At 41.7% G+C, this 27,063-nt stretch overlaps 2 protein-coding genes across 2 annotated transcripts in view; both read right to left on the bottom strand.

The window, feature by feature from the left end:
- LOC120041847 (PH-interacting protein-like) overlaps window positions 1-11,229 on the bottom strand; it is a gene marked incomplete at its 3' end in the record, with an annotated part of 56,910 nt that extends 45,681 nt beyond the window's left edge. Inside the window, exons 1-4 of the mRNA XM_038986715.1 lie at window positions 11,134-11,229; window positions 8,007-8,150; window positions 3,632-3,735; window positions 122-329 (exon numbers count right to left, since the gene is read on the bottom strand). The remainder of the gene's footprint in view (window positions 1-121; window positions 330-3,631; window positions 3,736-8,006; window positions 8,151-11,133) is intronic.
- Window positions 11,230-15,277: 4,048 nt separating this feature from the next.
- Window positions 15,278-23,213, bottom strand: LOC120041850 (PH-interacting protein-like). Its single transcript, XM_038986718.1, has 5 exons — window positions 23,030-23,213; window positions 22,861-22,919; window positions 22,745-22,774; window positions 22,534-22,593; window positions 15,278-15,647 (listed from the first exon to the last, which is right to left on the bottom strand). Exons 1-5 carry the CDS (start codon window positions 23,067-23,069, stop codon window positions 15,468-15,470), a joined length of 369 nt encoding a protein of 122 aa, XP_038842646.1. The 5' UTR covers window positions 23,070-23,213; the 3' UTR covers window positions 15,278-15,467.
- Between the last annotated feature and the right edge of the window lie 3,850 nt (window positions 23,214-27,063).

Genomic DNA, 27,063 nt, shown 5'->3' with positions numbered 1-27,063 from the left:
GAGACAGAGAGAGAGAGAGAGAGAGGCAGAGAGAGAGAGAGAGAGAGAGAGAGATGTAACTTGAAAAGAACATATTGTAATCAGAGACAGTCATTCTGAGACACACATGAAGACAACACACCTTCCTCCTCTCCTTTGGCTTCTTCTTCTTTGGTAGCACTCCATCTTTGTCTGCTTTGTCTTTCTTCCTGTCTCTTTTTCCCTCTCTCTTCTTCTCTCCATCCTCCTCAGAGCTGCTGCTCTTCTTTTTCACCTTCACGCTCTTCTTCGGTGGTTCCAGGTTGATCCCTGCATCTGCTGTCCAGTCAGAGTAGTCACTGGAGTAGTCACTATAGCAACAGAGTCAGAGTAGTCACTGGAGTAGTCACTATAGCAACAGAGTCAGAGTAGTCACTGGAGTAGTCACTATAGCAACAGAGTAAGAGTAGTCACTGGAGTAGTCACTATAGCAACAGAGTAAGAGTAGTCACTGGAGTACACTATAGCAACAGAGTCAGAGTAGTCACTGGAGTAGTCACTATAGCAACAGAGTCAGAGTAGTCACTATAGCAACAGAGTCAGAGTAGTCACTATAGCAACAGAGTCAGAGTAGTCACTATAGCAACAGAGTCAGAGTAGTCACTATAGCAACAGAGTAAGCAGAGTAGTCACTGGAGTAGTCACTATAGCAACAGAGTAAGCAGAGTAGTCACTGGAGTAGTCACTATAGCAACAGAGTAAGCAGAGTAGTCAGTACACGCGGCAGGGTAGCCTAGTGGTTAGAGTGTAGAGGCAGCAGGTAGCCTAGTGGTTAGAGCGTAGGGGCGGCAGGTCGCCTAGTGGTTAGAGGGGGAGGCAGGTCGCCTAGTGGTTAGAGGGGGAGGCAGGTAGCCTAGTGGTTAGAGCGTTGGACTAGTAACTGAAAGGTTGCTAGATCGAATCCCCGAGCTGACAAGGTAAAAATCTGTCGTTCTGCCCCTGAACAAGGTAGTTCAGTGTTCCCCGGTAGGCCGTCATTGAAAATAAGAATTTGTTCTTAACTGACTTGCCTAGTTAAATAAAGACTTAAAAAAGTATATAACAAATATAGCATCAGGGTACTCACTACAACAAAGTAATCTGAGAAGTCACCATGACAACAGGGAAGTCAGAGTAGTCACTATAGTAACAAAGTAATCAGAGTAGTTACTATAGCAACACGGGTAGTCTGAGTAGTCACTATCTCTACAGAATAGTTAGAGTGGTCACTGAACCAAAATAATAGTTGATGGAGTAGTCACTATATGAATATAATAGTCACTATATGAATATCATAGTCACTATATGAATATCATAGTCACTATATGAATATCATAGTCACTATATGAATATTAGTCACTATATGAATATCAGTCACTATATTACTATCAGTCAATATATGAATATCAGTCACTATATAAATATAATAGTCACTATATGAATATCAGTCACTATATGAAAATCAGTCACTATATGAATATCAGTCACTATGTGAAGATCAGTCACTCTGTGAATATCAGTCACTATATGAATATCAGTCACTATATGAATATCAGTCACTATATGAATATCAGTCACTATATTACTATCAGTCAATATATGAATATCAGTCACTATATGAATATCAGTCACTATATAAATATAATAGTCACTATATGAATATCAGTCACTATATGAAAATCAGTCACTATGTGAATATCAGTCACTATGTGAAGATCAGTCACTATGTGAAGATCAGTCACTCTGTGAATATCAGTCACTATATGAATATCAGTCACTATATGAATATCAGTCACTATATGAATATCAGACACTATATGAATATCAGTCACTATATGAATATCAGTCACTATATGAAGATCAGTCACTATATGGATATCAGTCACTATGTGAAGATCAGTCACTATATGAATATCAGTCACTATATAAATATCATAGTCACTATATGAAACTATATGAATATCAGTCACTATGTGAAGATCAGTCACTATATGAATATCAGTCACTATATAAATATCATAGTCACTATATGAAACTATATGAATATCAGTCATTATATGAATATCAGTCACTATATGAAACTATATGAATATCAGTCACTATATGAATATCAGTCACTATATGAATATCAGACACCATATGAATATCAGTCACTATATGAATATCAGTCACTATATGAATATCAGTCACTATATGAATATCAGTCACTATATGAATATCAGACACCATATGAATATCAGTCACCATATGAATATCAGTCACTATATGAATATCAGTCACTATATGAAACTATATGAATATCAGTCACTATATGAAATTCAGTCACTATATGAATATCAGTCACAATATGAATATCAGTCACTATATGAATATCAGTCACTATATGAATATCAGTCACTATATGAATATCAGTCACTATATAAATATCAGTCACTATATAAATATCAGTCACTATATGAATATCATAGTCACTATATGAATATCATAGTCACTATATGAAGATCAGTCACTATATGAATATCAGTCACTATGTGAGGATCAGTCACTATATGAATATCAGTCACTATATAAATATCATATTCACTATATGAAACTATATGAATATCAGTCACTATATGAAATTCAGTCACTATATGAATATCAGTCACAATATGAATATCAGTCACTATATGAATATCAGTCACTATATGAAACTATATAAATATCAGTCACTATATAAATATCAGTCACTATATGAATATCATAGTCACTATATGAATATCATAGTCACTATATGAATATCAGTCACTATATGAATATCAGTCACTATATGAATATCAGTCACTATTTGAATAGCAGTCACTATATGAATATCAGTCACTATATGAATATCAGTCACTATGTGAATATCAGACACTATGTGAATATCAGTCACTATATGAATATCAGTCACTATATGAATATCAGTCACTATATGAATATATGAATATCAGTCACTATATGAATATCAGTCACTATATGAATATCAGTCACTATTTGAATAGCAGTCACTATATGAATATCAGTCACTATTTGAATATCAGTCACTGTTTGAATAGCAGTCACTATATGAATATCAGTCACTATATGAATATCAGTCACTATTTGAATATCAGTCACTATTTGAATATCAGTCACTATATGAATATCAGTCACTATATGAATATATGAATATCAGTCACTATATGAATATCAGTCACTATTTGAATAGCAGTCACTATATGAATATCAGTCACTATATGAATATCAGTCACTATTTGAATATCAGTCACTATTTGAATATCAGTCACTATGTGAATATCAGACACTATGTGAATATCAGTCACTATATGAATATCAGTCACTATTTGAATATCAGTCACTATATGAATATTAGACACTATGTGAATATTATAGTAATTAGAGTGAGTCAAAGTAGTCACTATAGCAACAAATTAATCAGATTAGTCACTATAGCAACAAATGAATCAGAGTGACTATATAGCAGTCTGTGTGTGTTGGTTCCTACCTGGAGCTGCTGTGGTCTGTCTGTGTTGGTTCCTACCTGGAGCTGCTGTGGTCTGTGTGTGTTGGTTCCTACCTGGAGCTGCTGTGGTCTGTCTGTGTTGGTTCCTACCTGGAGCTGCTGTGGTCTTCAGGCCAGGGCTCCTTCTCTTCTTCCTCCTTCTCCTCCTCTGAAGAGTTCCCATTCACAGGGTTATGATGCACATCGACCTCTCCCTGGAGAGAGAGACGGGGGAGAAGAGGAGAGGAGGCGGGAGGAGAGGGAGGAGAGGAGGGGGGAGAAGAGGAGGGAGAGGGAGGAGGGAGATATAGATGAAGAGAGAGAGAGAAAGAGAGATTTCACCTTCATAAGCACGACATATACAGTAAATGTTTGGCATGTATAACAGTATGTCATGCTTTATAAAGGGTTGATAAATGTGGCATAACCGTGTGACATTACTCACTACGTTGAATACTAAATAAACATGAGCTTTATAAAGGGTGAATGATGGCATACTCTCTAAAGTCATGTTAGTCACATTACACCTAATCTCCTTCCCACCCACATGTGCGGAAGCCCTGGTGGAACAACACATCGACCTAGGCCTTCGTTAGTTAGGGTTCGGTTTCAAATCAGATGTTTATGAGATAGATTGTGGAAATGGGTTGAGCCATCATTGTGACTTTCTGACTGTGTTAGGCAGTGATGATGACAAGTACTTTACTCAGTAAGTTCACTGCAATAGAATTCAATATAGTCAAGACGGTACACCAAGAAACACCTTGATGAAAGCCTCCCACCTACAGAAACACTAACCTTGATGAAAGCCCCCGACCTACAGAAACACTAACCTTGATGAAAGCCCCCGACCTACAGAAACACTAACCTTGATGAAAGCCCCCCACCTACAGAAACACCTTGATGAAAGCCCCCAAACCTACAGAAACACCTTGATGAAAGCCCCCAACCTACAGAAACACTAACCTTGATGAAAGCCCCCAACCTACAGAAACACCTTGATGAAAGCCCCAACCTAAAAAACACCTTGATGAAGCCCCCGACTACAGAAACACCTTGATGAAACCCCACCTACAGAAACACTATCCTTGATGAAAGCCCCCGACCTACAGAAACACTACCTTGATGAAAGCCCAACCTACAGAAACACACCTTGATGAAAGCCCCGACCTACAGAAACACTAACCTTGATGAAAGCCCCCGACCTACAGAAACACCTTGATGAAAGCCCCAACCTACAGAAACACCTTGATGAAAGCCCCCCAACCTACAGAAACACTAACCTTGATGAAAGCCCCCAACCTACAGAAACACCTTGATGAAAGCCCCCAACCTAAAGAAACACCTTGATGAAAGCCCCCGACCTACAGAAACACCTTGATGAAAGCCCCAACCTACAGAAACACATCCTTGATGAAAGCCCCCGACCTACAGAAACACTAACCTTGATGAAAGCCCCCAACCTACAGAACACTAACCTTGATGAAAGCCCCCCAACCTACAGAAACACTAACCTTGATGAAAGCCCTCAACCTACAGAAACACTAACCTTGATGAAAGCCCCCAACCTACAGAAACACCTTGAGAAAGCCCCCTAACTACAGAAACACTAACCTTGATGAAAGCCCCAACCTACAGAAACACTAACCTTGATGAAAGCCCCCAACATAAGAAACACTAACCTGATGAAAGCCCCACCAACTACAGAAACACTAACCTTGATGAAAGCCCCCAACCTACAGAAACACCTTGATGAAAGCCCCCCAACCTACAGAAACACTAACTTGATGAAAGCCCAAACCTACAGAAACACTAACCTTGATGAAAGCCCCGACCTACAGAACACTAACCTTGATGAAAGCCCCCGACCACAGAAACACTAACCTTGATGAAAGCCCCCCAACCTACAGAAAACCTTGATGAAAGCCCCCAACCTACAGAAACACTTGATGAAAGCCCCCAACCTACAGAAACACTAACCTGATGAAAGCCCCCAACCTACAGAAACACCTTGATGAAGCCCCCACCTAAAGAAACACCTTGATGAAAGCCCCCGACCTACAGAAACACCTTGATGAAAGCCCCCAACCTACAGAAACACTATCCTTGATGAAAGCCCCGACCTACAGAAACACTAACCTTGATGAAAGCCCCAACCTACAGAAACACTACTGATGAAAGCCCCCCAACCTACAGAAACACTAACCTGAGAAAGCCCCTCAACCTACAGAAACACTAACCTTGATGAAAGCCCCCAACCTACAGAAAACCTTGGAAAGCCCCCTAACCTACAGAAACACTAACCTTGATGAAAGCCCCCAACCTACAGAAACACTAACCTTGATGAAAGCCCCCAACATAAAGAAACACTAACCTTGATGAAAGCCCCCCAACCTACAGAAACACTAACCTTGATGAAAGCCCCCAACCTACAGAAACACACCTTGATGAAAGCCCCCCAACCTACAGAAACACTAACCTTGATGAAAGCCCCCGACTACAGAAACACTAACCTTGATGAAAGCCCCAACCTACAGAAACACTAACCTTGATGAAAGCCCCCAACCTACAGAAACACTACCTGTGAAGCCCCCCAACCTACAGAAACACTAACCTTGATGAAAGCCCCCAACCTAAGAAACACTAACCTTGATGAAAGCCCCTCAACCTATAGAAACACTAACCTTGATGAAAGCCCCCAACCTACAAAACACTAACTTGATGAAAGCCCCCCAACCTACAGAAACACTAACCTTGATGAAAGCCCCCAACTACAGAAAACATAACCTTGATGAAAGCCCCCAACCTACAGAAACACTAACCTTGATGAAAGCCCCCCAACTACAGAAACACTAACCTTGATGAAAGCCCCCCAACCTACAGAAACACTAACCTTGATGAAAGCCCCCAACCTACAGAAAACTAACCTGATGAAAGCCCCCAACCTACAGAAACACTAACCTTGATGAAAGCCCCAACTACAGAAACACTAACCTTGAGAAAGCCCCAACTACAGAAACACTAACCTGATGAAAGCCCCAACCTACAGAAACACTAACCTTGATGAAAGCCCCCAACTACAGAAACTAACCTGATGAAAGCCCCCCACCTACAGAAACACTAACCTTGATGAAAGCCCCCAACCTACAGAAAAACTAACCTTGATGAAAGCCCCCCAACCTATAGAAACACTAACCTTGATGAAAGCCCCCAGCCTACAGAAACACTAACCGTGATGAAAGCCCCAATCTAAAGAAACACTAACCTTGATGAAAGCCCCCCAACCTAAAGAAACACTAACCTTGATGAAAGCCCCCAACCTATAGAAACACTAACCTTGATGAAAACCCCAACCTACAGAAACACTAACCTTGATGAAAGCCCCCAAAACCACAGAAACACTAACCTTGATGAAAGCCCCCCAACCTACAGAAACACTAACCTTCGATGAAAGCCCCGACCTACAGAAACACTAACCTTGATGAAAGCCCCCGACCTACAGAAACACTAACTTGATGAAGCCCCGACCTACAGAAACACAACCTGAGAAAGCCCCCAACCTACAGAAACACTAACCTTGATGAAAGCCCCCGACCTACAGAAACACTAACCTTGATGAAAGCCCCCGACCTACAGAAACACTAACCTTGATGAAAGCCCCCGACCTACAGAAACACTAACCTTGATGAAAGCCCCCAACCTAAGAAACACTTTAGAACAGATTGAAAAGGACTAGACAGATTGAAAAGGACTAGACAGATTGAAAAGGACTAGACAGATTGAAAAGGACTAGACAGATTGAAAAGGACTAGACAGATTGAAAAGGACTAGACAGATTGAAAAGGACTAGACAGATTGAAAAGGACTAGACAGATTGAAAAGGATTAGACCTCTAGGTTCACAACAACAACAACAGGCCTCTAGGTTCACAACAACAGGCCTCTAGGTTCACAACAACAGGCCTCTAGGTTCACAACAACAGACCTCTAGGTTCACAACAACAGACCTCGGGTTTCACAACAACAGGCCTCTAGGTCACAAACACAGACCTCTGGGTCCAACAACAGACCTCTAGGTTCACAACAACAGACCTCTAGTTACAAACAACAGCCTCTGGGTTCACAACAACAGACCTCTGGGTTCACAACAACAGACCTCTAGGTTCACAACAACAGACCTCTAGGTTCACAACAACAGGCCTCTAGGTTCACAACAACAGACCTCTAGGTTCACAACAACAGACCTCTGGGTTCACAACAACAGACCTCTAGGTTCACAACAACAGACCTCTAGGTTCACAACAACAGGCCTCTAGGTTCACAACAACAGACCTCTGGGTTCACAACAGACCTCGGGTTCACAACAACAGACCTCTGGGTTCACAACAACAGACCTCTGGGTTCACAACAACAGACCTCTAGGTTCACAACAACAGACCTCTGGGTTCACAACAACAGACCTCTAGGTTCACAACAACAGACCGTACCTCTGAGATGCTGTTGTTGTCGTCATCATCAGCAATCTCAGCGCTGTGACGACTCGTCTCCTCCACAGCCGCACGCGTCTGGTAGCCATGGTTACCATGACTCCTCCTCCCCTCCTCCACCCCTACACAGTCTGGAGAGGAGACCTGACAAAAGACAAAGAAAAAACAGGAACTTTATGAATCTTGCTTGAGAGGTGTGATACCTTCCTCTCTCTCTGTGAAGGTGGACACTGTGTGATACCTTCCTCTCTCTCTGTGAAGGTGGACACTGTGTGATACCTTCCTCTCTCTCTGTGTAGGTGGACAGTGGTGATACCTTCCTCTTCTCTGTGAAGGTGGACACTGTGTGATACCTTCCTCTCTCTCTGTGTAGGTGGACAGTGTGTGATACCTTGCTCTCTCTCTGTGTAGGTGGACACTGTGTGATACCTTGCTCTCTCTCTGTGAAGGTGGACAGTGTGTGATACCTTCCTCTCTCTCTGTGAAGGTGGACAGTGTGTGATACCTTCCTCTCTCTCTGTGTAGGTGGACAGTGTGTGATACCTTCCTCTCTCTCTGTGAAGGTGGACACTGTGTGATACCTTCCTCTCTCTCTGTGTAGGTGGACAGTGTGTGATACCTTGCTCTCTCTCTGTGTAGGTGGACACTGTGTGATACCTTGCTCTCTCTCTGTGAAGGTGGACAGTGTGTGATACTGCTCTCCTCTCGTGTAGGTGGACAGTGTGTGACCTTGCTCTCTCTCTGTGAAGGTGGACAGTGTGTGATACCTTTCTCTCTCTCTGTGTAGGTGGACAGTGTGTGATACCTTGCTCTCTCTCTGTGTAGGTGGACACTGTGTGATACCTTCCTCTCTCTCTGTGTAGGTGGACAGTGTGTGATACCTTCCTCTCTCTCTGAAGGTGGACACTTGTGTATACCTTCCTCTCTCTCTGTGAAGGTGGACACTGTGTGATACTCCTCTCTCTCTGTGAAGGTGGACACTGTGTGATACCTTCCTTTCTCGTTGTAGTGGGGACAGTGTGTGATACCTTCCTCTCTCTCTGTGAAGGTGGACAGTGTGTGATACCTTCCTCTCTCTCTGTGAAGGTGGACACTGTGTGACACCTTCCTCTCTCTCTGTGAAGGTGGACACTGTGTGATACCTTCCTCTCTCTCTGTGAAGGTGGACACTGTGTGATACCTTCCTCTCTGTGTAGGTGGACAGTGTGTGATACCTTCCTCTCTGTGTAGGTGGACAGTGTGTGATACCTTCCTCTCTCTCTGTGTAGGTGGACACTGTGTGATACCTTCCTCTCTCTCTGTGAAGGTGGACAGTGTGTGATACCTTCCTCTCTCTCTGTGAAGGTGGACAGTGTGTGATACCTTGCTCTCCCTGTGAAGGTGGACAGTGTGTGATACCTTGCTCTCTCTGTGAAGGTGGACAGTGTGTGATACCTTGCTCTCCCTGTGAAGGTGGACAGTGTGTGATACCTTGCTCTCTCTGTGAAGGTGGCAGTGTGTGATACCTTGCTCTCTCTGTGAAGGTGGACAGTGTGTGATACCTTGCTCTCTCTGTGAAGGTAGACAGTGTGTGATACCTTCCTCTCTCTGTGAAGGTGGCAGTGTGTGATACCTTGCTCTCCCTGTGAAGGTGGACAGTGTGTGATACCTTGCTCTCTCTGTGAAGGTGGACAGTGTGTGATACCTTGCTCTCTCTGTGAAGGTGGACACTGTGTGATACCTTGCTCTCCCTGTGTAGGTGGACAGTGTGTGATACCTTGCTCTCCCTGTGTAGGTGGACAGTGTGATACCTTGCTCTCTCTGTGAAGGTGGACAGTGTGTGATACCTTGCTCTCTCTGTGAAGGTGGACAGTGTGTGATACCCTGCTCTCTCTGTGTAGGTGGACAGTGAGTGATACCTTGCTCTCTCTGTGAAGGTGGACAGTGTGATACCTTCCTCTCTCTGTGAAGGTGGACAGTGTGTGATACCTTGCTCTCTCTGTGAAGGTGGACAGTGTGTGATACCTTGCTCTCTCTGTGAAGGTGGACAGTGTGTGATACCCTGCTCTCTCTGTGTAGGTGGACAGTGAGTGATACCTTGCTCTCTCTGTGAAGGTGGACAGTGTGATACCTTCCTCTCTCTGTGAAGGTGGACAGTGTGTGATACCTTGCTCTCTCTGTGAAGGTGGCAGTGCGTGATACCTTGCTCTCTCTGTGAAGGTGGACAGTGTGATACCTTGCTCTCTCTGTGAAGGTGGACAGTGTGATACCTTGCTCTCTCTGTGAAGGTGGACAGTGTGTGATACCTTGCTCTCTCTGTGTAGGTGGACAGTGTGATACCTTGCTCTCTCTGTGAAGGTGGACAGTGTGATACCTTGCTCTCTCTGTGAAGGTGGACAGTGTGTGATACCTTGCTCTCTCTGTGAAGGTGGACAGTGTGTGATACCTTGCTCTCTCTGTGAAGGTGGACAGTGTGTGATACCTTGCTCTCTCTGTGAAGGTGGACAGTGTGATACCTTGCTCTCTCTGTGAAGGTGGACAGTGTGTGATACCTTGCTCTCTCTGTGTAGGTGGACAGTGTGATACCTTGCTCTCTCTGTGAAGGTGGACAGTGTATGATACCTTGCTCTCTCTGTGTAGGTGGACAGTGTGATACCTTGCTCTCTCTGTGTAGGTGGACAGTGTGATACCTTGCTCTCTCTGTGAAGGTGGACAGTGTGATACCTTGCTCTCTCTGTGTAGGTGGACAGTGTGATACCTTGCTCTCTCTGTGAAGGTGGACAGTGTGTGATACCTTGCTCTCTTTGTGTAGGTGGACAGTGTGATACCTTGCTCTCTCTGTGAAGGTGGACAGTGTGATACCTTGCTCTCTCTGTGAAGGTGGACAGTGAGTGATACCTTGCTCTCTCTGTGTAGGTGGACAGTGAGTGATACCTTGCTCTCTCTGTGTAGGTGGACAGTGAGTGATACCTTGCTCTCTCTGTGAAGGTGGACAGTGTGATACCTTGCTCTCTCTGTGAAGGTGGACAGTGTGTGATACCTTGCTCTCTCTGTGAAGGTGGACAGTGTGTGATACCTTGCTCTCTCTGTGAAGGTGGACAGTGTGTGATACCTTGCTCTCTCTGTGAAGGTGGACAGTGTGTGATACCTTGCTCTCTCTGTGAAGGTGGACAGTGTGTCTCCTCCTCTCTGATCTGTAGACACTGATCTCCTCCTCTCCTTTAGACTCCCTCCAGTCCAGCTGTCTCCTACACACACACACACACACACACACACACACACACACACACACACACACACACACACACACACACACACACACACACACACACACACACACAAACATCTTAAACACACACAAAAAACACATTAAACACACACACATTGAAAACAATGGTTTTGGGGGGAGGGCAGCTAAAAATAGATCAAAGGTCACTAAAGCAGAACGTGGTACCTTCAGGCGTTTGGAAAACGCTCCCAAGGATGAACCAGACTTGTGGAGGTCTGCAATTGTTTAAGTATCTATATCCACAGTAAAACAAGTCCTATATCGACATAACCTGAAAGGCCGCTCAGCAAGGAAAAAGCCACTGCACCAAAACCGCCATAAAAAAAGCCAGACTACGGTTTGGAACTGCACATGGGGACAAAGATCGTACTTTTTGGAGAAATGTCCTCTGGTCTGATGAAACAAAAATAGAACTGTTTGGTTATAATGACCATTGTTATGTTTGGAGGAAAAAAAGGGGGAGGCTTGCAAGCCAAAGATCACCATCCCAACCGTGAAGCACGGGGGTGGCAGCATCATGTTGTGGGGGTGCTTTGCTGCAAGAGGGACTGGTGCACTTCACAAAATACATGGCATCATGAGGAAGTAAAATGATGTGGAAATACTGAAGCAACATCTCAAGACATCAGTCAGGGAGTTAAAGCTTGTTCGCAAATGGGTCTTCCAAATGGACAATGACCCCAAGCATACTTCCAAAGTTGTGGCAAAATGGCTTAAGGACAACAAAGTCAAGGTATTGGAGTGGCCATCACAAAGCCCTGACCTCAACCCTATAGAAAATGTTTGGGCAGAACTGAAAAAGCATGTGCGAGCAAGGAGGCCTACAAACCTGACTCAGTTACACCACCTCTGTCAGGAGGAATGGGCCAAAATCCACCCAACTTATTGTGGGAAGCTTGTGGAAGGCTACCCAAAACATTTGACCCAGGTTAAACAATTTAAAGGCAATGCTACCAAATACTGATTGAGTATATGTAAACTTCTGACCCACTGGGAATGTGATGAAAGAAATAAAAGCTGAAATAAATTATTCTCTCTCCTATTATTCTGACATTTCACATTCTTAAAATAAAGTGGTGATCCTAACTGACATAAGACAGGGAATTTTTACTAGGATTAAATGTCAGGAATTGTGAAAAACTGAGTTTAAATGTATTTGGCTAAGGTGGATGTAAACTTCCTAGTTCAACTGTATGTACCCAGCAGGCTATATATGTACCTAGTAGGCTATATATGTACCTAGCAGGCTATATATGTACCCAGCAGGCTAAATATGTACCCAGTAGACTATATATGTACCCAGTAGGCTATATATGTACCCAGTAGGCTATATATGTACCTAGCAGGCTATATATGTACCCAGTAGGCTATAAATGTACCCAGCAGGCTATATATGTACCTAGCAGAATATATATGCACCCAGTAGGCTATATATGTACCCAGTAGGCTATATATGCACCCAGTAGTCTATATATGCACCCAGTAGACTATATATGTACCCAGTAGGCTATATATGTACCCAGTAGACTATATATGTACCCAGTAGACTATAAATGTACCCAGTAGACTATAAATGTACCCAGTAGGCTATATATGTACCCAGTAGGTATTATATGTACCCAGTAGGTTATATATGTACCCAGTAGGTATTATATGTACACAGTAGGTTATATATGTACCCAGTAGTCTATATATGCACCCAGTAGGCTATATGTGTACCTAGCAGGCTATATATGCACCCAGTAGCCTATATATGTACCCAGTAGGCTATTAGGCTATATATGTACCCAGTAGGCTATATATGTACCTAGCAGGCTACATATGTACCTAGCAGTCTATATATGCCTCCAGTAGGCTATATATGTACCCAGTAGGCTATTAGGCTATATATGTACCTAGCAGGCTATATATGTACCTAGCAGTCTATATATGTACCCAGTAGGGTATATATGTACCTAGTAGGCTATATATGTACCCAGTAGGCTATATATGTACCCAGTAGGCTATATATGCACCCAGCAGGCTATATATGCACGCAGCAGGCTATATATGCACCCAGTAGGCTATATATGTACCTAGCAGGCTATATATGTACCTAGCAGTCTATATATGTACCCAGTAGGCTATATATGTACACAGTAGGCTATATATGTACCCAGTAGGGTATATATATACCGAGCAGGCTATATATGTACCCAGTAGGCTATATATGTACCCAGTAGGGTATATATATACCGAGCAGGCTATATATGTACCCAGTAGGCTATATATGTACCTAGCAGGCTATATATGTCATGTGATTACAGTACTGACTCTTATTGGTGAGTAGCAGGCTAACATGTCATGTGATTACAGTACTGACTCTTATTGGTGCGTAGCAGGCTAACATGTCATGTGATTACAGTACTGACTCTTATTGGTGCGTAGCCGGCTAACATGTCATGTGATTACAGTACTGACTCTTATTGGTGCGTAGCAGGCTAACATGTCATGTGATTACAGTACTGACTCTTATTGGTGCGTAGCAGGCTAACATGTCATGTGATTACAGTACTGACTCTTATTGGTGAGTAGCCGGCTAACATGTCATGTGATTACAGTACTGACTCTTATTGGTGAGTAGCAGGCTAACATGTCATGTGATTACAGTACTGACTCTTATTGGTGCGTAGCCGGCTAACATGTCATGTGATTACAATACTGACTCTTATTAGTGAGTAGCAGGCTAACATGTCATGTGATTACAATACTGACTCTTATTGGTGCGTAGCCGGCTAACATGTCATGTGATTACAGTACTGACTCTTATTGGTGCGTAGCAGGCTAACATGTCATGTGATTACAGTACTGACTCTTATTGGTGAGTAGCAGGCTAACATGTCATGTGATTACAATACGGACTCTTATTGGTGCGTAGCAGGCTAACATGTCATGTGATTACAGTACTGACTCTTATTGGTGCGTAGCCGGCTAACATGTCATGTGATTACAATACGGACTCTTATTGGTGCGTAGCAGGCTAACATGTCATGTGATTACAGTACTGAATCTTATTGGTGCGTAGCAGACTAACATGTCATGTGATTACAATACTGACTTATTTGTGCGTAGCAGGCTAACATGTCATGTGATTACAGTACTGAATCTTATTGGTGCGTAGCAGGCCAACATGTCATGTGATTACAGTACTGACTCTTATTGGTGCGTAGCAGGCTAACATGTCATGTGATTACAGTACTGACTCTTATTGGTGCGTAGCAGACCAACATGTCATGTGATTACAGTACTGACTCTTATTGGTGCGTAGCAGGCTAACATGTCATGTGATTACAGTACTGACTCTTATTGGTGCGTAGCAGACTAACATGTCATGTGATTACAGTACTGACTCTTATTGGTGCGTAGCCGGCTAACATGTCATGTGATTACAGTACTGACTCTTATTGGTGCGTAGCAGGCTAACATGTCATGTGATTACAATACGGTCTCTTATTGGTGCGTAGCAGGCTAACATGTCATGTGATTACAATACTGACTCTTATTGGTGCGTATCAGGCTAACATGTCATGTGATTACAGTACTGACTCTTATTGGTGCGTAGCAGGCTAACATGTCATGTGATTACAGTACTGACTCTTATTGGTGCGTAGCAGACTAACATGTCATGTGATTACAGTACTGACTCTTATTGGTGCGTAGCAGGCTAACATGTCATGTGATTACAGTACTGACTCTTATTGGTGCGTAGCAGGCTAACATGTCATGTGATTACAATACTGACTCTTATTGGTGAGTAGCAGGCTAACATGTCATGTGATTACAGTACTGACTCTTATTGGTGCGTAGCAGGCTAACATGTCATGTGATTACAGTACTGACTCTTATTGGTGCGTAGCAGGCTAACATGTCATGTGATTACAGTACTGACTCTTATTGGTGCGTAGCAGGCTAACATGTCATGTGATTACAGTACTGACTCTTATTGGTGCGTAGCAGGCTAACATGTCATGTGATTACAATACTGACTCTTATTGGTGAGTAGCAGGCTAACATGTCATGTGATTACAGTACTGACTCTTATTGGTGCGTAGCAGGCTAACATGTCATGTGATTACAGTACTGACTCTTATTGGTGAGTAGCAGGCTAACATGTCATGTGATTACAGTACTGACTCTTATTGGTGCGTAGCAGGCTAACATGTCATGTGATTACAGTACTGACTCTTATTGGTGCGTAGCAGGCTCTGTCGCCCCGCCCCCAGCAGACTGTGGACCCCGGGGACGCTGGCAGGAACCTCCTTCTCCAGAAGAGGACACACCCTCTGGCACACCTGCAGCAGGTGGTCCGGACTGATGTGGCCATACAGCTTCACCTGCACACACACACACACACACACACACACACACACACACACACACACACACACACACACACACACACACACACACACACACACACACACAATTCAGGTTATGGGTAAAAGCTGACCAGCCATTACAACAGTAAGGTCAGTATGACTACAGTATTCCCTATTCTCCATATAATTACATTCAGTACAATTACAATCAGTACAATTACATTCAGTACAATTACATTCAGTACAAATACATTCAGTACAATTACATTCAGTACAAATACATTCAGTACAAATACATTCAGTACAAATACATTCAGTACAAATACATTCAGTACAATTACATTCAGTACAATTACATTCAGTATAAATACATTCAGTACAAATACATTCAGTACAAATACATTCAGTACAAATACATTCAGTACAAATAAATTCAGTACAATTACATTCCGTACAATTACATTCAGTACAATTACATTCAGTATAAATACATTCAGTACAAATACATTCAGTACAATTACATTCAGTACAATTACATTCAGTATAAATACATTCAGTATAAATACATTCAGTACAATTACATTCAGTACAATTACATTCAGTATAAATACATTCACTATAATTACATTCAGTACAATTACATTCAGTACAATTACATTCAGTACAATTACATTCAGTACAAATACATTCAGTACAATTACATTCAGTACAATTACATTCAGTACAATTACATTCAGTACAAATACATTCAGTACAAATACATTCAGTACAATTACATTCAGTACAATTACATTCAGTACAATTACATTCAGTACAATTACATTCAGTACAATTATATTCAGTATAAATACATTCAGTACAAATACATTCAGTACAAATAAATTCCGTACAATTACATTCAGTACAATTACATTCAGTACAATTACATTCAGTATAAATACATTCAGTATAAATACATTCAGTACAAATACATTCAGTACAAATACATTCAGTACAATTACATTCAGTACAATTACATTCAGTATAAATACATTCAGTACAATTACATTCAGTATAAATACATTCAGTACAATTACATTCAGTACAATTACATTCAGTATAAATACATTCAGTACAATTACATTCAGTATAAATACATTCAGTACAATTACATTCAGTACAATTACATTCAGTATAAATACATTCAGTACAATTACATTCAGTACAAATACATTCAGTACAATTACATTCAGTACAATTACATTCAGTATAAATACATTCAGTACAATTACATTCAGTATAAATACATTCAGTACAATTACATTCAGTACAATTACATTCAGTACAATTACATTCAGTACAATTACATATGTAGATGTTGTACACAGCAAAGACATCTTCTTAAAATGCCTGGCCTACTTTTCAGACGGCACACACACACCGTGCCGCTCTGCTGCCCAATTAGACACACACACACACACACGCACACACACACCGAGCCGCTCTGCTGCCCAATTAGACACACACACACACACCGAGCCGCTCTGCTGCCCAATTAGACACACACACACACACACTGAGCCGCTCTGCTGCCCAATTAGACACACACACACACACTGAGCCGCTCTGCTGCCCAATTAGACACACACACACACACACCGAGCCGCTCTGCTGCCCAATTAGACACACACACACACTGAGCCGCTCTGCTGCCCAATTAGACACACACACACACACACACACACACACACACACACCGAGCCACTCTGCTGCCCAATTAGAAACACACACACACACACCGAGCCGCTCTGCTGCCCAATTAGACACACACACACACACACCGAGCCACTCTGCTGCCCAATTAGACACACACACACACACACCAAGCAGCTCTGCTGCCCAATTAGACACACACACACACACACACTTATAAGAAATCCTGCTATGCCCTCAGACAAACCATCAAACAAGCAAAGTGTCAATACAGGATTAAGATTGAATCCTACAACACCGGCTCTGACGCTTGTCGGATGTGGCAGGACTTGAAAACTATTATGGACTACAAAGGGAAACCCAGACGCGAGCTGCCCAGTGACGCGAGCCTACCAGACGAGCTAAATGGCTTTTATGCTCGCTTCGAGGCAAGCAACACTGAAGCATGCACGAGAGCACCAGCTGTTCTGGATGACTGTGTGATACCGCTCTCGGTAGCCAATGTGAACAAAAGCTTTAAACAGGTCAACATTTACAAAGTTGCTGGGCCAGACGGATTACCAGGACATGTACTCAAAGCATGCGCAGACCAACTGTCAAGTGACTTCACTGACATTTTCAACCTCTCCCTGACCGAGTATGTAATACCTACATGTTTCAAGCAGACCAACATAGTCCTTATGCCCAAGAAAGCGAAGGTAACCTGCCTAAATGATGACCGCCCCGTGGCACTCACGTCGGTACCCATGCAACTGGATCCTGGACTTCCTGACAGGCCGCCCCCAGGTGGTAAGAGTAGGCAACAACACTTCTGCCACGCTGATCCTTAAAACTGGGGCCCCTCAGTTATGTGTACTTAGTCCCCTCCTGTATTCCCTGCTCACTCACGACTGCGTGGCCAAACACGACTCCAACACCATCACTAAGTTTGCTGAAGACACAACAGTGGAAGGCCTGATCACCGACAACGATGAGACGGCCAATAGGGAGGAGGTCAGAGAACTGGCAGTGTGGTGCCAGGACAACAACCTCTCCCTCAATGTGAGCAAGACAAAGGAGCTGATCGTGGACTACAGGAAAAGGAGGGCTGAACAGGCCCCCATTAACATCGACAGGGCTGTAGTGGAGCACCATCGAGAGCATCCTGAACGGTTGCATCACCGCCTGGTATGGCAACTGCTCGGCATCTGACCGTAAGGCGCTACAGAGGGTAGTGCGAACAGCTCAGTACATCACTGGGGCAAAGCTTCCTGCCATCCAGGACCTATATAATAGGCAGTGTCAGAGGAAAGCCCATAAAATTGTCAGAGACTCCAGTCACCCAAGTTATAGACTGTTTTCTCTGCTACCGCACGGCAAGCAGTACTGCAGCGCCAAGTCTAGGACCAAAAGGCTCCTCAACAGCTTCTAACCCCAAGCCATAAGACTGCTGAACAATTCATAAAATCACCACCAGACAATTTACATTGACCCCCTCCCCCGCCCCCACGTACATGTACAGATTACCTCAACTAGCCTGTACCTCTGCACACTGACTCGGTGCCGGTGTCCCCTGTATATAGCCTCGTTATTGTTATTCTTATTGTGTTACTTTTTATTATTACTTTTTATTTTAATCTACTTGGTAAATATTTTCTTAACTCTTCTTGAACTGCACTGTTGGTTAAGGGCTTGTAAGTAAGCATGTAAGCATGTTATGTGACAGATAAAGTTTGATTTGATTTAATATCACTATCATCATTATCACTAATATCACTATCATCATTATTATCACTAACATCACTATCATCATCATTATCACTACCATCATTATTATCAATATCATCACTATCATCATTATTATCACTATCATCACTATTGTCATCATTATCACTAACATCATCATTATTATCACTATCATCAATATCATCATCATTATCACTAACATCACTATCATCATTATTATCACTAACATCACTATCATCATCATTAATATCACTAATATCACTACCATCATCATTATCTCTAATATCACTATCATTATCACTAATATCAATATAGTCATCAATATCACTAACATCATCATTATTATCACTAACATCACTATCATCATTATTATCACTAATATCACTACCATCATCATTATCCCTAATATCAATATCATTATCACTAATATCACTATCGTCATCATTATCACTAACATCATCATTATTAGCACTAACATCACTATCATCATTATTATCACTAACATCACTATCATCATCATTAATATCACTATCATCATTATCAGTAACATCACTAGTATCAATATTATCATCATCATTATCACTAATATCACTATCATCATTACCACTAATATCACTATCATCATCATTATCACTAACATCACTATCATCGACACTATCACTAACATCTTCAGTATCACTAATATCACTATCATCACCATTATCACTAATATCACTACCATCATTATTATCAATATCATCATTATTATCACTATCATCACTATTATGACTATTGTCATCATTATCACTAACATCATCATTATCATCAATATCATCATCATTATCACTAACATCACTATCATCATCATTACCACTAACATCACTATCATCATTATTATCACTAACATCACTATCATCATCATTAATATCACTATCATCATTATCGCTAACATCACTAGTATCAATATTATCATCATCATTATCACTAACATCACTAGTATCAATATTATCATCATCATTACCACTAATATCACTATCATCATCATTATCACCAACATCACTATCATCATCATCATCACTAATATCACTATTATCATCATTATCACTAACACCACTATCATCATCATTATCACTAATATCACTATCATCATCACTAAAATCACTATAATCATCGTTATCACTAACACCACTATCATCATCATTATCACTAATATCATTATCATCATTATTATCACTATCATCATCATTATCACTAACACCACTATCATCGTCATTATCACTAATATCATTATCATCATCATTATTATCACTAACATCATTATCATCACTAATATCACTGTCATCATCATTATCACTAACATCATCATTATTATCACTAACATCACTATCATCATTATTATCACTTATGTCACTATCATCATTATTATCACTAACAGCAATATCAGTATTATCACTAATATCACTATCATCCTCATTATTCACTACCGTCATTATTATCACTAATATCACTATCATCATTATTAGTATCACCATCATCATTATCACTAATATCACTATCATCATTATTAGTATTACTAATATCACCATAATCATTATTATTATCACTAATATCACTATCATTAGTATTATCACTAATATCACTATCATCATTAGCATCACAAATACCACTGTCATCATTAGAATCACTAATATCACATAATTATCACTAATAGCACTATCATTATCACTAATATTACCATAATCATTACTATTATCACTAATATCACTATCATCATTCTCACTAATATCACCATCATCTCTACATTACTATTGTTGTCATCATGGAATTAATGTTCATAATGACAAAATACATCTATTAGAGGGAGAAAACGTTGACCATTATAATAATATCATCATAATAATTACCATAATTGTTGTTATTAATATATAAATTATTGTTATAAATATATGATCTGTTCTATGTGTTATAGATCTGTCATTCTCATTAAAAGCCAGTCTATGAAGAGGTTGCTCTGTACTATGTGTTATAGATCTGCCATTCTTATTAAAAGCAAGTCTAACAAGAGGTAGATCTGTTCTATGTGTTATAGATCTGTCATTCTTATTAAAAGCAAGTCTAACAAGAGGTAGATCTGTTCTATGTGTTATAGATCTGTCACTCTCATTAAAAGCCAGTCTAACAAGAGGTTGATCTGTTCTATGTGCTCTATTTCTATGATTCCTGTTATTAAGTTACATTTTTAGTCTATTATTTTAGGTTGTGTACACCAGCTTCAGACAGCTGAAAATACTATATTTTTGTTTATGGAAAATATATTTCACAGCGGTTTAGATGGTACAATGATTCTCCACATTATACTCGCTTGTTTTGTCACATAAACTGAAATTAGGCAAACTATTAGAATTTTAGCAACCAGGAAATGGAGGAGCGATTTCTGCATAGTTCACCTTTAAGAACATGTCGCATCTTAAGATGAAGCAGTGAAGGACTGAGAAAGTAGGCCCGGCCAGCCGCATCACAACCCCCGCTCACTGGCGGAGGGAGAAATGGCAGAGCAAGGAGAGGAGAGGAGGAGGGGGGAGTAGACAGACACACTGTCAATATTGTTGTTCTATAAATGTATAGATTTAGTTTTAGTCGAGTCTGCAAAAGATCATGATGACTGTAGGCTACAAATGATGTAAAAAAATATTTTTTAAAAACATGTCATGGAAAATAGGATTTAAAAAATATTAAGGTTATGATAATTTGCCAGAAATATAAAAGTTTTAAAATATCTAAACGCTTGATCTCAAAACTCTAAAATATGTATTATATTGACATTGCATGGTGTTATTCCTGCAGTGCGCAATAGCATTATGTAAAATCACCATGTAATTGACCTAATTAGTCGATTAATTAATAAAGCCATAATAATTAGATTTAAGCTCAATATTACCACATGTCACCCCTGTCTCCCCCTCTCCTTCAGTCCTGAGATAACACACACTCCTCTCTCTCCCCCTCCTGCCACTCTCCTTCTGATAAAACTCTCTTTAAAAGGACGTTTTTATTTTCCAGTGCTTTCTGATATGACTGTTTATATTCTCCTAAAAGCAGTGTTTTGCCTCGTCCCGTTGCTTGTGTGTTTTAGCCACACACACACACACACACACCAAGGCTCTCTCTGTACAGCAGGAGCTGGGCGCCTTCATCTCGTGCAAGCTGTGGCGCAGGAGTCCCTCCCCCGCGCGATCCAACGCCACAACACTCATGACGTACCAACATTTCACACACATTTTCACTACTATTTAAATGTTTTGGACATGCCTGTCACCAAACTCTCAACCCAGGGTCCCCGATGGACCAGGACAAGACTCGTTGCCTCCTCTGGGCCGGGTTAGTTTCAGGTTTTCTCGGTACAATCCTTTTGACTTTTTTTTTTCCTGATTTAAAAATTGCGGGAAATTCAATTTTTATTTTGCTCTCTCTAAAAAACTTTTTCTCAGTTATAGAGGAGCCTTACCAAATCTTCGTATCTCCCTGGGTGCTCCTTCCCCGTCCAGTCCCGTCGTGTGGGCAGTAGCTACAGGAAATGCACAGTTCAGTTCCGATCACTAACACTATCAACTCGTCTATTTGTGTTTTTAAACATTAAATGAGAAATCTGCTTAAATTCAACATGAGAAAGTGCAGAGAGCAGCTTGATGCGAGGCGAGCATAGATACACGACTCACCTCCTTCTCCTCCACCTCCCGGATCAACGTCTGGAAATAGATTTAAAAACTCAAAATCACACACCGAGACAAACCTGGGAATATAATAAATAATCCTAAAATACCATCGGACCCACCTCTGCTGCGTTCTGGCACGGTCCAGACTGTAGAAAGCGGGCGATTAGGAAGTAGAGTTCTGTAGGGGCGAGAGAGAGGACGGAGCGGGTTAGCTACAGAGGAGGGCGCCGGAGCGACTGGAGAGAATTATAACATCTATATGTCACATATTCAGCTCACTCTACTCACCAGAATTCAGCTGGGCGACCAGTTTACTGTCTGAATCCATTTTCGATTTGTTTTTAGGGGGCTGAGGGAGTCTGCCCTATAGCTGTCACTGTTTACCCCGCAGGAAAACACTTCCTCCATTCAGGACCGTACCACCGCTAAACAGCCAGGCCCGGCCACCATACAAACCCCTCCGCGCTTCCGTCAAATAGGCCCTCCGACGGGCTCAACCCTCCACGACACATCGCATCGATAACACCTCAATAACTGCTGTGAGAGTCACTCGAAGGTTTGTATAACACATCGGGGCGATAAAGACACGGTGAAAGTAGTTGTAAATGGTCGTCCCTCCGCCACCCCTCCTCCCTGTAACAGCGCAAGCCCTCTGCGCAGGAATAGCAAGTAGTGCAGGCTGCTGTAGACACGGGACGTGGAAGGGAGGCAGCAGCAACACTGGAGCAGAGAGACACAAGCGTGTCACAGAAAATGGTTGTTACATTGTAACGACATGACCGCTGGTTCGATACACTCATGTTTTACACTGTTATTTACAGTGGGGCTTTTTTGCTTTACAAACGGTTTACAAAGTAACCGTTACGCGTAGCTGTTTATGATGATTATGATCGTATAAACTGTCGTCAGATCAAGTTAGCGAGACGTATCTCACAAACTGTGCATTGGGGAGACTATTGTTGTGATTATCGTGCTGTTGTAACATTTTCCACGTCGTTTTGTTTGTTATTTGGTCGTCATTGCTGTGGGTTTATGGTGGTGTCGTTATTGTGTAACTAACAACGTGTCTGAAACAACACAGCCACTCCCGGAGCCGTTGGGTTTTTCCTCCATTTGTCTCCGCTGCATGTGTCTACTCAGCCCCGCTCCCAGCAGTAAAATGGGGGAAGGGGTTGAGGAGGGGAATGTACCCTAATGAATGAAACCAAAACCTCGTGAGTTACATGAATCCACGTCGAATGGCAGACGGATCATGAACACATACATTTATAGAAACATACGGTTTAAATTAGTTGTTGTTGTATAGGTTGTTGTCTTTACGCCCGATTTAAAAGTAGCGAGGGTCGTCAAAAATTGCTACATAGTTTTAAAAACAATTAAAATAAATACACCATGAAGATACTCCAAAACTTTTTGAATTTTTAAAATCCATCAGATATTTACTGAATAATAGTGCCTAAACCATTTTACTGGCATGGACAAATACTGAATGAGTTCAGGGATTTGGGTGGGATTGCATGTATTGAATTTATTGTAAAATGTCACCTTTTCTATTCTAATTGACTCATATATATATACATTTTATAATGGTATCAGGTATTTTTTATAGTATTCAAATAAAATGATATGTGCTTCATTTGCATAAATACAATGGCTGTATTTGCATATATGAACATAGAGAGTGGATTCGAGCTACAACCACCCAAAACATTGCTCTGTCTTGGCCTACCTGCACTCACCTGCGATGTCTAGACTTCCTCATTAATTACTGTTGTCACATTCTGTTGCATAATTTAACAAGTGTGCCAATAGCAGTATAACCTGTGTGTGTGTGTGGGGGGGGGGGGGGGGGGGGGGGGGTATGAAAGAGTCTCAGGAGTCAAATGAAAGCAATCAAACCAGCGAGAGTTGAGTGGCGGGGATTTTGCACCCCTCAAACACAGAAAATAGATGGCTAAAAAATGGAGGTCGAGTAACAGCCTGTATCTCACTGGGTGTTTGTAGGGTTGTTATCGTTCCCGAACTGACCCCCACTAGTGTTGTGTGACGGTCTTGTAGCGACATTATTCAGACTAAAAGCAGCAGCCATGTTAGTAATGCAGCGTTTGGTGTCATTGCATGGTTGCGTTTAGACAGAACTGAAACAGAAACCTATTCAGGCAACTAATCAACAAGTACTGTGCTTTACAATTCCAAGTTTATCTGACATTCAACTTTTTCAGTTCGTCCAGATTTTTTTTTTTTCCCCCACCGTGAAATAAGAAACCTGGCTTGCGTCATTGGCGACATCAAGGGTGGCCTTTCCACTTCCCCTAGATCTACATGCGCTACATAATCAAGCTATCTGAACCTCCACAAAGCTATACACGACATATATTCCCCCAAAAAATATTTCCCGTTTTTCAGCGAGAACCACAGGTCCATAATTGGCTAATCAGCGTGACATGTATTTACATTTTACATAAACAAACTGAAACAAAGCGTTGGAATGTGTTCCCCAGTACATTAGCCTGTAGGTGCAGCTCTAGCAGAAAGAGCTGAGCAGGGCCCAGATCTGTTCCAGGACCACAAGGGCTTGATGCTGGCTTTCACTCTCTGGCCCAGATCATTGAGCCTTTGAGACTGACATTCTAATAATTATAGACTACAGAAGTATTTATATAGTATAGTAGAATGATTGATTATAAATCATCTATTTTAAAATGGTTATTGTGTAATTCTTCAATAATAGTATAACTCTCCAATAAGAGGATAGAGGGTTGGAGGGGGTAAGGGGATAGACGGGGTAAGAGTATAGAGGGGGTAAGAGGATAAAGGGATGGAGGGGGTAAGGGGATAGACGGGGTAAGAGGATAGAGTGATGGAGGGGGTAAGAGGATAAAGGGATGGAGGGGGTAAGGGGATAGACGGGGTAAGAGGATAGAGTGATGGAGGGGGTAAGGGGATGGAGGGGGTAAGAGGATAGATGGATGGAGGGGATAGACGGGGTAAGAGGATAGAGTGATGGAGGGGGTAAGGGGATGGAGGGGGTAAGAGGATAGACGGATGGAGGGGATAGACGGGGTAAGAGGATAGAGGGATGGAGGGGGTAAGAGGATAGACGGATGGAGGGGGTAAGGGGATAGACGGGGTAAGAGGATAGAGGGATGGAGGGGGTAAGAGGATAAAGGGATGGAGGGGGTAAGGGGATAGACGGGGTAAGAGGATAGAGTGATGGAGGGGGTAAGGGGATGGAGGGGGTAAGAGCATAGAGGGATGGAGGGGGTAAGAGGATAGAGGGATGGATAGTGTATAGGGATAAATAGGGAGAGAATTGGTGAGAGGAATTGCAGCTCACCTACCAAGTTAGTTAACTTCACTACCATCATATTGACATGAAGTCACCAACTATAACATGCAGTTAGTTAGATCTGTGTGTTTCATTAGGGTGCATCCAGTTCCACCCGTCACCCTGACCTCTGACCTCTGCCAGTAGCTGTGTAAGTGTGTCTCGACCACCTGGTGGCAGCCTCATTCTGTCCTCCTGACCTCTCAGCACCAGACAATGGTTACAGATCAACCAATCAGCACCAGACAATGGTTACAGATCAACCAATCAGACACCAGGGGCAGATCTCTGGGCTTTGCATCATAAATCACTACTCAATATTATTTGTAGATCAGTCAGTCACAATTTACCCACTATGCATCACGGTTTTGATGCTCTCGAACACTGATATTTTCTCTGCAGATAGGTCTACCACTGGTGATGTCATCAGTGAAGTCATCACTAGATACTGGTAATGATGTCATCACTAGATACTGGTAATGATGTCACCTGTGAAGTCATAACTAGATACTGGCAATTATGTCATCACTAGATACTGGTAATGATATCACCAGTGAAGTCATCACTAGATACTGGTAATGATGTCACCTGTGAAGTCCTCACTAGATACTGGTAATGATGTCATCACTAGATAATGGTAACGATGTCACCAGTGAAGTCATCACTAGATACTGGTAATGATGTCACCAGTGAAGTCATCACTAGATACTGGTAATGATGTCATCACTAGATACTGGTACTGATGTCATCACTAGATACTGGTAATGATATCACCAGTGAAGTCATCACTAGATACTGGTAATGATGTCATCACTAGATAATGGTAACGATGTCACCAGTGAAGTCATCACTAGATACTGGTAATGATGTCACCAGTGAAGTCATCACTAGGTACTGGTAATGATATCACCTGTGAAGTCCTCACTAGATACTGGTAATGATGTCATCACTAGATACTGATGTCACCAGTGAAGTCATCACTAGGTACTGGTAA

The sequence above is a fragment of the Salvelinus namaycush genome, unplaced genomic scaffold, assembly GCF_016432855.1.
Source record: "Salvelinus namaycush isolate Seneca unplaced genomic scaffold, SaNama_1.0 Scaffold559, whole genome shotgun sequence".
Lineage (NCBI taxonomy): Eukaryota > Metazoa > Chordata > Actinopteri > Salmoniformes > Salmonidae > Salvelinus > Salvelinus namaycush.
The sequence above is the reverse complement of the archived record's forward strand: the minus strand, read 5'-3'. Positions and strand labels throughout refer to the sequence as shown.

What these genes read in the sequence shown, in the direction of transcription:
- LOC120041850 (XM_038986718.1), bottom strand. Translation starts at nt 23,069, where the DNA reads ATGGATTCAGACAGTAAACTGGTCGCCCAGCTGAATTCTG. An exon ending in CGTGCCAGAACGCAGCAGAG is followed by an intron (nt 22,775 to 22,860) that starts GTGGGTCCGATG and finishes ATCTATTTCCAG; the next exon opens with ACGTTGATCCGGGAGGTGGA. An exon ending in CAGGGAGATACGAAGATTTG is followed by an intron (nt 15,648 to 22,533) that starts GTAAGGCTCCTC and finishes GTGTGTGTGCAG; the next exon opens with GTGAAGCTGTATGGCCACAT.